This window comes from Carettochelys insculpta, mitochondrion (assembly GCF_033958435.1).
Source record: "Carettochelys insculpta mitochondrion, complete genome".
Lineage (NCBI taxonomy): Eukaryota > Metazoa > Chordata > Testudines > Carettochelyidae > Carettochelys > Carettochelys insculpta.
Window position 1 is genome coordinate 1,948 of NC_014048.1, and position 14,492 is coordinate 16,439.

The following is a 14,492-nucleotide window of genomic DNA, read 5'->3' on the forward strand; positions in this document are numbered from 1 at the left end:
AAACAAAGAGCCCGACTGTTTACCAAAAACATAGCCCCTAGCAACAATAAGTATAGGGTGATGCCTGCCCAGTGACACAGTTTCAACGGCCATGGTATCCTGACCGTGCGAAGGTAGCATAATCACTTGTCTCTTAAATAGGGACTGGAATGAATGGCTAAACGAGGCCCTACCTGTCTCTCACAAATAATCAGTGAAATTGGTATTCTCGTGCAAAAGCGAGAATAATAATATAAGACGAGAAGACCCTGTGGAACTTAAAGTTATAGCCAGTCAAGCACACAACATTAATCACCCTAAACCCCCTTAAACCTGGCTAAAACTTTAGGTTGGGGAGACCTTGGAGTAAAACAAAACCTCCAAAAAGAACCTAGTTCTTACTTAGATCAACAACTCAAAGTGCTAACAGCAAAACGATCCAATTATTGATCAACGGAACAAGCTACCCCAGGGATAACAGCGCAATCTCATTCTAGAGTCCCTATCGACAATGAGGTTTACGACCTCGATGTTGGATCAGGACATCCTAATGGTGCAGCAGCTATTAAGGGTTCGTTTGTTCAACGATTAATAGTCCTACGTGATCTGAGTTCAGACCGGAGCAATCCAGGTCGGTTTCTATCTATAACTTAGTCTTTTCCAGTACGAAAGGACAAAAAAGACAAGGTCCATATTAAAAACAAACCTTACCCCAAAGCCAATGAATCAAACTCAACTGGCAATGGGAAAACCACAAAGCCCGAAAAAAGGGCTTTTTTTGCCTTGGGGTGGCAGAGACTGGTTTTAATGTAGATTGGCCTAAGCCCTTTCCTTCAAGGGTTCAATTCCCTTCCCCAAAAATGAAATCACTACTAAACTCTACCGTTCCTTTAATATACATAATAACAATCCTAATCGCCGTGGCTTTCTTTACCCTAACTGAACGAAAAGTCCTAGGATATATACAACTACGCAAAGGACCAAACCTAGTAGGGCCATACGGCATCTTACAACCAGTAACCGACGGTGTAAAACTACTTATAAAAGAACCAATCCACCCACTAAAATCCTCACAAGTACTATTCATGTTAGCCCCAACCATAGCCCTTCTACTAGCCCTCTCAATCTGAATACCACTACCCATACCATTCCCACTAACCAACATTAACTTAGGCCTTCTATTTATAATAGCACTCTCCAGCCTAATAGTATACTCAATCTTATGATCAGGATGAGCCTCAAACTCAAAATACGCTCTAATAGGCGGACTACGAGCAGTTGCCCAAACCATCTCATATGAAGTAACACTAGGAATTATCCTACTATCAATAACCCTCTTCTCAGGAGGATTTAACCTCCAAATATTCACAACAACCCAAGAACCCTTATATCTAATTTTCTCATCATGACCCTTAGCAATAATATGATTCACATCAACATTAGCAGAAACAAATCGCTTACCATTCGATCTCACAGAAAGCGAATCAGAATTAGTATCCGGATTCAACGTAGAATATTCAGCCACCCCATTCGCCCTAATCTACCTAGCAGAATACTCCAACATCCTAATAATAAATACCCTATCAGTAACACTATTCATCAGCCCATCAACCACCACTCCAGAACTATTCACAATTCTACTAATCCTAAAAACTCTCCTACTATCTTCAAGCTTCTTATGAATCCGAGCTTCCTACCCACGCTTTCGATACGACCAACTAATACATCTTCTATGAAAAAACTTCCTACCAATTACCCTAGCAATATGCCTTTGACATATATCACTACTAATCACCTTCTCAGGAGTACCACCAATATTATAGGACACGTGCCTGAAACCAAAAGGATCACCTTGATAGGGTGAATAATAGAGGCTAAAACCCTCTCGTTTCCTAGAATAGTAGACCCTGAATCTACTCAAAAGAGACCAAACCTCTTTGTACTACCTTATACTATATTCTAGTAAAGTCAGCTAACCAAGCTCTTGGGCCCATACCCCAAAAATGTCGGTTTAACCCCCTCCTCTACTAATGTCTCCCTATGCGAACACCATCATAATTACAAGCCTAATCATAGGCCCCCTATTAACAATATCCAGCAACCATTGAATCCTAGCTTGAATAGGACTAGAAATAAGCACACTAGCGATCATCCCTCTTATCGGCCCAGCAACACCACCCACGAGCAACCGAAGCTGCCACAAAATATTTCCTAACACAAGCAACCGCCTCAACCTTACTATTATTCTCCATCCTAATTATGCTTGAAACCATGGACAATGAAACATCACCTGCTCCCCAGACACTTACGCATCAATCATATTAACCGCAGCCCTATCAATCAAACTAGGAATTGTCCCTTTCCATTTCTGACTGCCGGAAGTACTCCAAGGATCACCAATAACAACAGCATTAATTTTAACCACATGACAAAAATTAGCCCCAATATCATTAATACTACAAACTTTCAACTCTCTAAACCACAATACCCTTCTAACACTAGGACTACTTTCAATCATGATAGGAGGATGGGGAGGACTTAACCAAACTCAACTACGAAAAACCACAGCATTCTCATCAATTACTAACCTAGACTGAATAGCCCTAATACTAACCACATCACCAAAACTAACCTTACTAATACTACTAACATATATCATCACAACATCCTCAACATTTCTGATCATTATAATGCTAGAGACCAATAACATCTCAACAATAATACTATCTCCAACTAAAACCCCAATCCTAAACTCCATAATTATACTAACACTAATATCATCAGCAGGCTTACCCCCACTAACAGGATTTATGCCAAAATGACTAATCATAAAATCACTAACCGAAAACGACATAATACCAATTGCCATACTGGCATCAATCCTATCACTACTAACCCTTTTCTTCTACTTACGCCTCTCATACTACTCAACAATCACTCTAACACCAAACCTAACTCTTATTCACCCTCAATGACGACACAAAACAAAACAAATCTCAATCACATCGCCCACATTCACCCTATCCACAATGCTCCTACCAATCACACCAACTCTACTAACATGCATCTAGAAACTTAGGTTAAATAAAACCAAGGGCCTTCAAACCCCTAAAAAAGAGATAGAACCTCTTAGCTTCTATTAAGACCTACAGGACCTTCCCCCATATCTAATGAATGCAACTCAAACACTTTAATTAAGCTAAGGCCTTACTAGACAAATGGGTCTCGATCCCACAAACATTTTAGTTAACAGCTAAACACCCAATCCAGAGGGTTTCTGTCTAAATTACCACTACCAATAAAACAAAACCCAGACACATATCAAAAGTGGATCTTCAAATTTGCAATTTGACGTGAACTTCACTACAGGGCTTGGTAAAAAGAGGACTCCAACCTCCCTAAAAAAGTTTACAGCTTTCCACCTAATTCTCGGCCATTTTACCTGTGAACTGAACTCGATGATTATTTTCCACAAACCACAAAGACATCGGAACCTTGTACCTAATATTCGGAGCCTGAGCAGCAATAGTAGGAACAGGACTAAGCCTAGCAATTCGTATAGACCTAACTCAACCAGGCACTCTCTTAGAAGACGACCAAGTCTTCAACGTTTTAGTTACAGCCCATGCTTTTGTTATAATCTTCTTTGTAGTCATACCTATCATAATTGGAGGCTTCGGAAACTGACTTCTACCACTAATAATCGGAGCCCCAGATATAGCATTCCCACGAATAAACAACATAAGCTTTTGACTCCTACCACCATCCCTCCTATTACTCCTAGCCTCCTCAGGAATTGAATCCGGAGCTGGAACAGGATGAACTGTATATCCTCCCTTAGCAGGAAACCTAGCACATGCCGGAGCATCTGTAGACCTAACAATCTTCTCCCTACACCTAGCAGGAGTATCATCAATTCTAGGCGCTATTAACTTTATCACAACCGCAATCAACATAAAACCCCCTGCCATAACCCAATACCAGACCCCCTTATTCGTATGATCCGTAATAATCACTGCCATCCTACTATTACTATCCCTACCAGTTCTAGCTGCCGGCATTACCATACTATTAACAGACCGAAACCTAAACACAACATTCTTCGACCCATCAGGCGGAGGCGACCCAATTCTATACCAACACCTATTCTGATTCTTCGGCCACCCCGAAGTATACATTTTGATCCTTCCAGGATTCGGCATAATTTCCCATGTCGTCACATACTACGCAAATAAAAAAGAACCATTCGGCTACATAGGCATAGTATGAGCAATAATATCCATCGGCTTCCTGGGATTCATTGTATGAGCTCACCACATATTTACTGTAGGCATAGACGTTGATACACGAGCATACTTTACATCCGCAACAATAATCATCGCAATCCCAACTGGAGTAAAAGTATTCAGCTGACTAGCTACCCTCCACGGAGGAATAATTAAATGAGAAGCCCCAATATTATGAGCCCTAGGCTTCATCTTCCTATTCACCATTGGAGGCCTAACAGGAATCGTACTAGCTAACTCCTCCCTAGATATTGTACTACATGACACCTATTATGTAGTCGCACACTTCCACTACGTCCTATCAATAGGAGCAGTATTCGCCATTATAGCCGGATTCACACACTGATTCCCACTATTCACCGGATACACCCTCAACCAAACATGAACAAAAATCCACTTCGGAGTTATATTTGTAGGCGTAAACATAACCTTCTTCCCCCAACACTTCCTAGGATTAGCAGGAATACCACGACGATACTCAGATTATCCAGACGCATATACAATATGAAACACCATTTCATCCTTCGGTTCCCTAATTTCCATACTCGCCGTAGCAATAATAATATTCATCATCTGAGAAGCATTCACTTCAAAACGAAAAATCACAAAAATCGAATTAATCCATACAAACGTAGAATGACTACACGGATGTCCCCCACCATCTCACACCTACGAAGAACCAGCCTACGTACAAACCCAAGAAAGGAAGGAATCGAACCCCCTAAAACTAGTTTCAAGCCAGTCACATTAACCTACATGTTTCTTTCTTGAGACGTTAGTAAATCAATTACATAATCTTGTCAAGATTAAATAAAAGGTTTAAACCCTTTACGACTCAATGGCTCACCCCCTACAACTTGGATTCCAAGACGCTATATCTCCCATCATAGAAGAACTTCTACATTTTCATGACCATACCCTAATAATCGCCCTACTAATCAGCATTATAGTCCTATATACTATCACAACAATAATAACAACAAAACTAACATACACCAACACCACTACAGCTCAAGAAGTAGAAATCATCTGAACAATCCTACCAGCCATCGTACTAATTACCATCGCACTCCCGTCACTACAAGTACTTTATCTAATAGACGAAATTAATAACCCACACCTAACCATTAAAGCTATAGGACACCAATGATACTGAACATACGAATACTCAGACTACGAAAACCTAGAATTTGACTCATATATAATCCCAACCGAAAACCTACAAAACGGACACTTACGGCTCCTAGAAGTTGATCATCGAATAATCCTACCAATAGAATCCCCAATTCGAATACTCATCTCAGCCGAAGACGTCCTACACTCATGAGCAGTCTCATCCATAGGAGTAAAAACAGATGCTGTCCCAGGGCGCTTTAATCAAACCACATTCCTAGTAACACGACCAGGCATCTTCTACGGACAATGCTACGAAATCTGTGGAGCCAACCACAGCTTCATGCCAATCGTGGTAGAAGCTATCCCACTAGAACACTTTGAAAACTGATCCTCCACTGCCATATAACACTACAGAAGCTAATAAGGAATAGCACTAACCTTTTAAGTTAGAGAATAGAGACTACCACCTCTCATTAGTGATATGCCACAACTAAACCCGAACCCATGATTCTTAATCCTATATCTAACATGACTAACCTACTCCCTAATCATCCAACCAAAAATCTCAATACACTTGCCAGAAAACAACCCAACAAAAATTACCAAACCAACCGACACAAACCCATGACCTTGACCATGACACTAACACTATTTAATCAATTTATATCCCCACAAATCCTAGGCCTACCATTAATCATCATTGCCATACTAATACCAACAATCCTACTTACAACACCAAACAACCGATGAGTAACCAATCGTTTATCAACCATCCAGACATGAATAATCAATTCATACACCAAACATTTAATATTACCAATCAACAAACCAGGCCACAACTGATCTATCCTCCTCACATCACTAATAACACTACTCATCACAATTAACCTCCTAGGCCTACTCCCATACACCTTCACTCCAACCACCCAATTATCAATAAACATAGGACTGGCCGTGCCAATATGACTAGCAACAGTACTCACAGGACTACGAAACCAACCAACAACCTCCCTAGGTCACCTACTACCAGAAGGTTCACCAACACCATTAATCCCAATCCTAATCGTCATCGAAACTATTAGCTTATTAATCCGACCACTGGCCCTAGGAGTACGACTCACAGCCAATCTTACAGCCGGACACCTACTCATCCAACTCATTTCAACAACAGTACTAGCCCTTACACCCACACCTATTCTGTCAATCATCACCTTAATAGTACTCATACTACTAACCATTCTAGAATTAGCCGTAGCTATAATCCAAGCCTATGTATTCACTCTCCTATTAAGCCTATACCTACAAGAAAACACCTAATGACCCACCAAACACACCCTTACCACATAGTCAATCCAAGCCCATGACCACTGACCGGTGCAATAGCAGCATTACTAACCACCTCAGGATTAGCCATATGATTCCATTATAACTCCACACAACTCCTAATCATAGGACTAATCACCATACTCCTAACCATAATTCAATGATGACGAGACATTGTACGAGAAAGCACATTCCAAGGGCACCACACCACACCAGTCCAAAAAGGTCTACGATACGGAATAATCCTATTCATCACATCAGAAGTATTCTTCTTTATCGGATTCTTCTGAGCCTTCTACCACTCAAGTCTTGCACCCACCCCAGAACTAGGAGGACATTGACCACCAACAGGAATCTCACCCCTAGACCCATTCGAAGTGCCACTCCTAAACACAGCAGTCCTATTAGCCTCAGGCGTAACAATCACCTGAACACACCACAGCCTTATAAACGCAAATCGAAACGAAACTATCCAAGCCCTATCAATTACCATCATCCTAGGACTCTATTTTACCGCACTACAAGCAATAGAATACTACGAAGCCCCATTCACCATCAGCGACGGAATTTATGGCTCAACATTCTTTGTAGCCACAGGATTTCATGGACTACACGTCATCATCGGATCATCCTTCCTACTAATCTGCCTATTCCGTCAAGTATTCTTCCACTTCACCCCTACCCATCACTTTGGATTTGAAGCAGCCGCCTGATACTGACACTTCGTAGATGTCGTATGACTATTCCTGTATATCTCCATTTACTGATGAGGATCATACTTTTCTAGTATAACAGTACAAGTGACCTCCAATCACTAAGATTCAGAAAGACCCTGAAGAAAAGTAATGAATACAACCACACTAACCATAACCACTGCCCTAACCCTAACACTAGCTCTGCTGACAATCAACCACCTACTAACAATTATAAAACCAGACACTGAAAAATTATCACCATACGAATGTGGATTTGAACCAGCAAAATCCGCTTGATTACCATTCTCATTCCGATTCTTCATAGTTGCAATCTTATTCCTACTATTTGACCTAGAAATCGCACTACTACTCCCATTACCATGAGCAATCCAACTATCACACCCACTACACGCCCTACTATGAACACTAACCCTACTACTTCTATTGACCCTAGGACTAGCATACGAATGAACGCAAGGAGGACTAGAATGAGCAGAATAACAAGATAACTAGTCCAATCAACAAGACAACTAATTTCGACTTAGTTAATCATGATAAACCCATGGTTATCTTCATGACTCCATTACACTTTATCTCCTCATCAGCTTTCATCATTAGTATTATAGGACTTTCATTCAACCGAGCCCATATAATTTCAACCTTAATCTGCCTAGAAAGCATAATACTCTCCCTATTCATCATAACATCAATATGACTCTCTCAACAACAAATATCATCATTTACAATCGCTCCAATACTTCTACTAGCCTTCTCAGCTTGCGAAGCAGCAATAGGACTATCCCTACTAGTTGCATCCTCACGAACTCACGGTTCAAACCAACTAAAAAACCTAAACCTCTTACAATGCTAATAATCCTACTACCTACAATTATACTAATTCCAACAACCATCCTCTGCAAACCGAACCAACTATGAATAACCACTACAACCCACAGCCTATGAATCGCCACAATAAGCCTAAAATGACTAAAACCATCCCCATGACAAACCATAACCTTTTCAAACCTTTATATAGCCGTGGACCAAATCTCAGCCCCACTATTAATCTTGTCATGCTGACTAACCCCACTAATAATTATAGCCAGCCAAAACCACCTAATCACAGAAACAACTCAACGAAAACGAATATTCATCTCAACCCTAATCTTTTTACAAACCTCACTAATCCTAGCCTTCTCAACCACAGACCTAATCATATTCTTCATCGCATTCGAAACTACACTAATCCCAACAACTATCATCATCACACGATGAGGCAACCAAATAGAACGCTTAAATGCAGGAACCTATTTCCTATTTTATACCCTAATTGGATCTATCCCACTACTAATCGCCCTAATATATCTATACATGCACTCAAACACCCTCTACATACCAAACATACAACTAAATCCTCAAACAACATCAAATACATGAACTAACACAATATGAACCTCAGCCCTCCTAATCGCGTTCATAATCAAAGCCCCATTATATGGCTTACACCTATGACTCCCAAAAGCACACGTCGAGGCTCCAATCGCAGGCTCAATAATCCTAGCAGCCATCCTACTAAAACTAGGAGGATACGGAACTATCCGCATCCTCATATCCACAAACTTACCAACAAACAACCTTTCTTACCCATTCATTATCTTGGCCCTTTGAGGAATAATCATAACAGGCTCAATCTGCCTACGACAAACAGACCTAAAATCCCTAATTGCTTACTCATCAGTAAGTCACATAGGACTAGTCATCGCTGCAGCACTAACACAAACAGAATGAGGAAACAATGGAGCAATTGCCTTAATAATCACCCACGGATTCACATCATCAATACTATTCTCATTAGCCAACATAAACTACGAACGAATCCATAGCCGAATCATATTAATAGCCCAAAACATACAACTACTATCCCCCCTCCTAAGCCTATGATGACTCCTAACCTGTATAAACAACATAGCCTTACCCCCAACTATCAACCTCTTATCAGAACTCACTTCAATAATTTCCCTATTCAACTGATCAAGCACAACAATCATCTTAACAGGACTAAGCACACTAATCACAGCAACTTACACCCTCTACATATTTACCACAACGCAATGAAGCCAACTACCATCACACATCAAAAATATTTCCCCAACCCAAACACGAGAACACCTCATCTCAATCTTCCACATCATACCCCCAATACTACTAATCCTAAAACCAGAACTAATCTGAGGAATTCAATTCTGTTAATATAGTTTAAAACAAACATTAGACTGTGGCTCTAAAAATAGGAGTTTAAACCTCCTTATAAACCGAGAATGATCAAGTCGAACTGCTAATTCCACTAACTAAGAATAACACCTTAGCCTTCTCACTTTTAAAGGATAACAGCCATCCGTTGGTTTTAGGCATCATACAACTCTTGGTGCAATTCCAAGTAAAAGTAATGTCAACTATCTTCAACTCAACCATACTACTAACCCTACTTATCCTGATTACTCCACTACTACCAACACCACTAATATCACCAAAAACAGCAGTAAAAACAGCTTTCCTTACATCAACAATTCCATTAACTATATTCACCCACATAAATATTGAAGCCATTATCACAAACTATCACTGACTATACACATCATCATTCACCATCAACATTAGCTTCAAACTAGACCAATACTCAATCATATTCCTACCAATCGCCCTATACGTCACATGATCTATTCTAGAATTTACTAAATGATATATATCCACAGACCCCCACATTAAAAAATTCTTCAAATACCTATTAATCTTCCTAATCGCTATAATAACACTAATCTCCGCTAACAACATATTCCAACTTTTTATCGGATGAGAAGGAGTAGGAATTATATCATTCATACTAATCAGTTGATGATATGGACGAACTGAAGCAAACCTATCCGCACTACAAGCCATCATCTATAACCGAATCGGAGATATCGGGCTAATCATTAGCATATCATGACTAGCAACAAACCTAAACTCATGAGAACTCCAACAAATCTTTTCATCACCTCACCAAACCCCACTACTACCACTACTAGGCCTAATCTTAGCAGCAACAGGAAAATCAGCCCAATTCGGACTACACCCATGACTTCCAGCTGCAATAGAAGGCCCAACCCCAGTCTCTGCTTTACTCCACTCCAGTACAATAGTAATTGCCGGCATTTTCTTATTAATCCGAATACACCCAATCCTAACCACAAACAACATCGCACTAACAACATGCCTATGTCTAGGAGCAATCACAACATTATTCACTGCCTTGTGTGCACTCACCCAAAATGATATCAAAAAAATCATCGCTTTCTCCACATCAAGCCAACTCGGACTAATAATAGTAACAATCGGCCTTAATCAACCACAACTAGCCTTCTTACACATTTCACTACACGCATTTTTCAAAGCAATACTATTTCTATGCTCCGGATCAATTATCCACAACCTAAACAATGAACAAGATATCCGAAAAATAGGAGGACTACACAAGTCCTTGCCATTCACATCATCATGCCTAACCATTGGGAACATAGCACTAACAGGAACCCCATTTTTAACCGGATTCTACTCAAAAGACATAATTATCGAAACAATAAACACTTCACACCTAAACGCCTGAGCCCTACTACTAACACTCTCAGCAACCCTATTTACCGCAATCTACAGCGTACGAATAATAATTATAGTACAAACAGGACACCCACGACACCACTCACTACTAACACAAAACGAAAATAACACCCTAATCATCAACCCAATCGCCCGGCTAGCAGCAGGAAGCATTATCGCTGGATTACTAATCTCATCAAGCTTCATCCCAATAAAAACCACACCAATAACTATACCCACATACATCAAAGTATCCACACTAACCATCTCCCTACTAGGACTTCTAATAGCCATAGAACTAACAACCTTTATCAACAACATAACCCACCAAACCACACCGTACAACTTCTCAAGCTCACTAGCTCACTTCAATACCTTAACCCACCGTTCAACACCAAAAATAACATTAAAACTAAGCCAAACAATAGCAACACACCTTACCGATCTATCATGATACGAAAACATCGGACCAAAAGGATTAGCAAAATCACAAACAACCATAATCACACTAACATCATCACAAAAAGGCCTCATCAAAATTTACACAACCTCATTCATCCTATCCATCACCATCATACTCTTACTAGCCTAATAGCACGAAGAACACACCGAGAAACCCCACGAACCAAACTTAACACCACAAACAACGTCAAAAACAAACCTCATCCAACCACCATTAACAATAAACCTCCTCACCAATAAAACCACGAAACCCCACTAAAATCCGCCCGAACAACAAACATCTCATTAACCCCACCAACAACCATTCCAAACCCACCAACACCTCACTCATTACACAAAACAACCACTATCAACAACAGAAAAACAACATAACCTACACACCACATAACCTCATCACGACCAGACCAAGCCAACGGATACACATCACCTGCCAACGCAATAGAATAAGCAAACACCACTAACATCCCACCCAAATAAATCAAAAATAACACTAACCCAACAAAACTACCACCCACCCCAACCAACATCGCACAACCAAAAATAGCCCCAAAAACTAAACCAACAACCCCATAATAAGGAGAAAGGCCCACACGCCAAACTAACCGTCCATAAAACATAACACACCCCAAAAAAGTAAACACAATACATCATACTATTCCCACTTGGACTTCAACCAAGACCTATGGCTTGAAAAACCACCGTTGTAATCAACTACAGAAACTCAAATGACCACCAACCTACGAAAAACCCACCCACTACTAAAAATAATTAACAACTCATTCATTGACCTACCAACACCATCCAACATCTCCATCTGATGAAACTTCGGATCACTCCTAGGAGCCTGCCTAATCCTACAGACTATTACAGGCTTATTCCTAGCAATACACTACTCATCAGACATCTCACTAGCCTTCTCCTCAGTAACCCACATCACCCGAAACGTACAATACGGATGACTAATTCGCAACATACATGCCAACGGAGCCTCTCTATTTTTCATATGCATCTACCTTCACATTGGACGAGGAATCTACTACGGCTCATACTTATACAAAGAAACATGAAACATCGGAATTATACTCCTTTTCACAGTAATAGCAACTGCATTCATAGGATATGTCCTACCATGAGGACAAATATCATTCTGAGGGGCTACCGTAATCACAAACCTATTATCAGCAATACCATACATCGGCAACACCCTAGTTCAATGAGTATGAGGAGGATTCTCAATTGACAATGCAACCCTAACCCGATTCTTCACTTTACACTTCCTCTTACCATTCTCTATTATAGGCCTAACAATCGTCCACCTCATATTCCTACACGAAACCGGATCCAACAATCCAACAGGCCTAAACTCAAACATCGACAAAATCCCCTTCCATCCATACTTTTCATACAAAGACGCCCTAGGACTAATCCTAATACTAACAACACTACTCACCCTAACCCTATTCTTCCCAAACCTACTCGGAGACCCAGAAAACTTTACACCAGCTAACCCACTCTCAACTCCACCACACATCAAACCAGAATGATACTTCCTATTCGCCTACGCTATCCTTCGCTCAATCCCAAACAAACTAGGAGGAGTACTCGCCCTACTATTTTCCATCCTAATCTTATTCCTCCTACCAACCCTCCACACATCAAAACAACGCTCAATAATATTCCGACCCATTTCCCAAATACTATTCTGATCTCTCGTCGCCGACCTATTAATTCTAACATGAATCGGAGCACAACCAGTAGAAGACCCATTCATCATAATTGGACAACTAGCATCAATCATATACTTCACCATCTTACTTATTCTACTCCCAATCACAAGCATCATCGAAAACAAGATACTAAAATAACCAAACCCGCCCTAGTAGCTTAGTCTCCTCTATCCCCAAAGCACTGGTCTTGTAATCCAGAGAACGGAGAAGCAGCTCTCTCCCTAGAGCAAATCAAAAGAGAAGGCATCAACCTCCATCACCGGCCCCCAAAGCCGAAATCTTAATTAAACTATCCTTTGACCCCAGGTAGTTCTTTTAAACCTTACTTACCAAAATTACAGCCGCATACCCCCTACCTAACCAAGCAGACACATGCCCCAAACACAGCCTATGTATTATTGTACATTCACCTACTTACCACTAGCATATCATCTACAATACAACCGCTTAATAAGACTAAACACATTAACATATAAAAGACATTCATGATTTACCAAAGACCAGCCAACCAATGAGAATGTATTATTTAAGACATAACTTCAACAGTACATAACACACTCATACACATGAGTATTCATGACAAAGGGAAAGCATAATGATACAGGACATAATATTAAATCATCATTTACAACATGGATATTCCCCAAATACATGGTTATCTCTTAATCTACCTAATCACGAGAAATCAGCAACCCTTGTATAGGTGATACTACATCACTAGTTTCAAGGACATGAAATATTGAATAAGCATATAATTCTTTTTAAAAGGCCTTCGGTTAATGTGTTCTATACCCTACTCAAGTAAACCAACATCACAATGTCTACAGGCATATAGTAGTTCTCTCTTTTTTTCTGTGTCTTCAGGCCCACATAAAGGTGATGACTGCCTACCTACTGAGACTGGACTTCAAGTCAATATGTTACTCGTTCATGATCACAAGCATGGTGTTATTAGATTAATGCTTTATGGACATAACAATTATAATAAACCTCACAATAGAAATACATCCCTTAATTCTTAAACCCCCCTATCCCCCCACACACCAAATGCCCCCACAATTGCCCACATACACTCTTGTGTAAACCCCTAAATACAAGAAAGATCACACGCAAAACATCTCTCACACACACACACACACAATACTTTAAATACAACATCAGGGCCACACTCATTACAAATCACCCACTACATCCTATATTTCCCTAAACAGATAAAAACATCGCATCACACTATATATCATATATATATATATATATATATATATATATAT

General features: G+C 40.1%; 13 protein-coding genes across 13 annotated transcripts, besides 23 other annotated features; 12 read left to right on the forward strand and 1 right to left on the reverse strand. All coding sequences in view use genetic code 2, as the record gives it.

The window, feature by feature from the left end:
* Positions 1-761, forward strand: part of an rRNA (l-rRNA) that runs on past the window's edge.
* Positions 762-839, forward strand: a tRNA (tRNA-Leu).
* On the forward strand, positions 840-1,801 carry ND1 (NADH dehydrogenase subunit 1). Its single transcript has one exon. A coding segment is annotated over exon 1 (962 nt).
* Positions 1,802-1,873, forward strand: a tRNA (tRNA-Ile).
* Positions 1,872-1,941, reverse strand: a tRNA (tRNA-Gln).
* Positions 1,941-2,009, forward strand: a tRNA (tRNA-Met).
* Positions 2,010-3,048, forward strand: ND2 (NADH dehydrogenase subunit 2). The gene has a single exon. A coding segment is annotated over exon 1 (1,039 nt).
* Positions 3,049-3,118, forward strand: a tRNA (tRNA-Trp).
* Position 3,119: 1 nt separating this feature from the next.
* Positions 3,120-3,188, reverse strand: a tRNA (tRNA-Ala).
* Position 3,189: 1 nt separating this feature from the next.
* Positions 3,190-3,263, reverse strand: a tRNA (tRNA-Asn).
* Positions 3,263-3,287: an origin of replication (origin for replicating the light strand).
* Positions 3,286-3,352, reverse strand: a tRNA (tRNA-Cys).
* Positions 3,353-3,422, reverse strand: a tRNA (tRNA-Tyr).
* A 1-nt stretch (position 3,423) lies between these two features.
* COX1 (cytochrome c oxidase subunit I) lies at positions 3,424-4,971 on the forward strand. The gene has a single exon. The coding sequence runs from the start codon at positions 3,424-3,426 to the stop codon at positions 4,969-4,971; it is 1,548 nt and encodes a 515-aa protein (YP_003587320.1).
* Positions 4,963-5,033, reverse strand: a tRNA (tRNA-Ser).
* Position 5,034: 1 nt separating this feature from the next.
* Positions 5,035-5,103, forward strand: a tRNA (tRNA-Asp).
* COX2 (cytochrome c oxidase subunit II) lies at positions 5,104-5,787 on the forward strand. The gene has a single exon. It carries the CDS (start codon positions 5,104-5,106, stop codon positions 5,785-5,787), a length of 684 nt encoding a protein of 227 aa, YP_003587321.1.
* Position 5,788: 1 nt separating this feature from the next.
* Positions 5,789-5,860, forward strand: a tRNA (tRNA-Lys).
* A 2-nt stretch (positions 5,861-5,862) lies between these two features.
* Positions 5,863-6,027, forward strand: ATP8 (ATP synthase F0 subunit 8). Its single transcript has one exon. The coding sequence runs from the start codon at positions 5,863-5,865 to the stop codon at positions 6,025-6,027; it is 165 nt and encodes a 54-aa protein (YP_003587322.1).
* On the forward strand, positions 6,018-6,698 carry ATP6 (ATP synthase F0 subunit 6). Its single transcript has one exon. It carries the CDS (start codon positions 6,018-6,020, stop codon positions 6,696-6,698), a length of 681 nt encoding a protein of 226 aa, YP_003587323.1.
* COX3 (cytochrome c oxidase subunit III) lies at positions 6,698-7,481 on the forward strand. Its single transcript has one exon. A coding segment is annotated over exon 1 (784 nt).
* Positions 7,482-7,549, forward strand: a tRNA (tRNA-Gly).
* On the forward strand, positions 7,550-7,900 carry ND3 (NADH dehydrogenase subunit 3). Its single transcript has one exon. The coding sequence runs from the start codon at positions 7,550-7,552 to the stop codon at positions 7,898-7,900; it is 351 nt and encodes a 116-aa protein (YP_003587325.1).
* Positions 7,901-7,902: 2 nt separating this feature from the next.
* Positions 7,903-7,972, forward strand: a tRNA (tRNA-Arg).
* A 1-nt stretch (position 7,973) lies between these two features.
* ND4L (NADH dehydrogenase subunit 4L) lies at positions 7,974-8,270 on the forward strand. The gene has a single exon. The coding sequence runs from the start codon at positions 7,974-7,976 to the stop codon at positions 8,268-8,270; it is 297 nt and encodes a 98-aa protein (YP_003587326.1).
* A 2-nt stretch (positions 8,271-8,272) lies between these two features.
* On the forward strand, positions 8,273-9,644 carry ND4 (NADH dehydrogenase subunit 4). The gene has a single exon. A coding segment is annotated over exon 1 (1,372 nt).
* Positions 9,645-9,713, forward strand: a tRNA (tRNA-His).
* Positions 9,714-9,773, forward strand: a tRNA (tRNA-Ser).
* Positions 9,773-9,845, forward strand: a tRNA (tRNA-Leu).
* On the forward strand, positions 9,846-11,624 carry ND5 (NADH dehydrogenase subunit 5). The gene has a single exon. It carries the CDS (start codon positions 9,846-9,848, stop codon positions 11,622-11,624), a length of 1,779 nt encoding a protein of 592 aa, YP_003587328.1.
* ND6 (NADH dehydrogenase subunit 6) lies at positions 11,620-12,150 on the reverse strand. Its single transcript has one exon. The coding sequence runs from the start codon at positions 12,148-12,150 to the stop codon at positions 11,620-11,622; it is 531 nt and encodes a 176-aa protein (YP_003587329.1).
* Positions 12,148-12,215, reverse strand: a tRNA (tRNA-Glu).
* Positions 12,216-12,219: 4 nt separating this feature from the next.
* CYTB (cytochrome b) lies at positions 12,220-13,359 on the forward strand. Its single transcript has one exon. The coding sequence runs from the start codon at positions 12,220-12,222 to the stop codon at positions 13,357-13,359; it is 1,140 nt and encodes a 379-aa protein (YP_003587330.1).
* Positions 13,360-13,367: 8 nt separating this feature from the next.
* Positions 13,368-13,450, forward strand: a tRNA (tRNA-Thr).
* Positions 13,451-13,452: 2 nt separating this feature from the next.
* Positions 13,453-13,520, reverse strand: a tRNA (tRNA-Pro).
* Positions 13,521-14,492: a D loop (control region).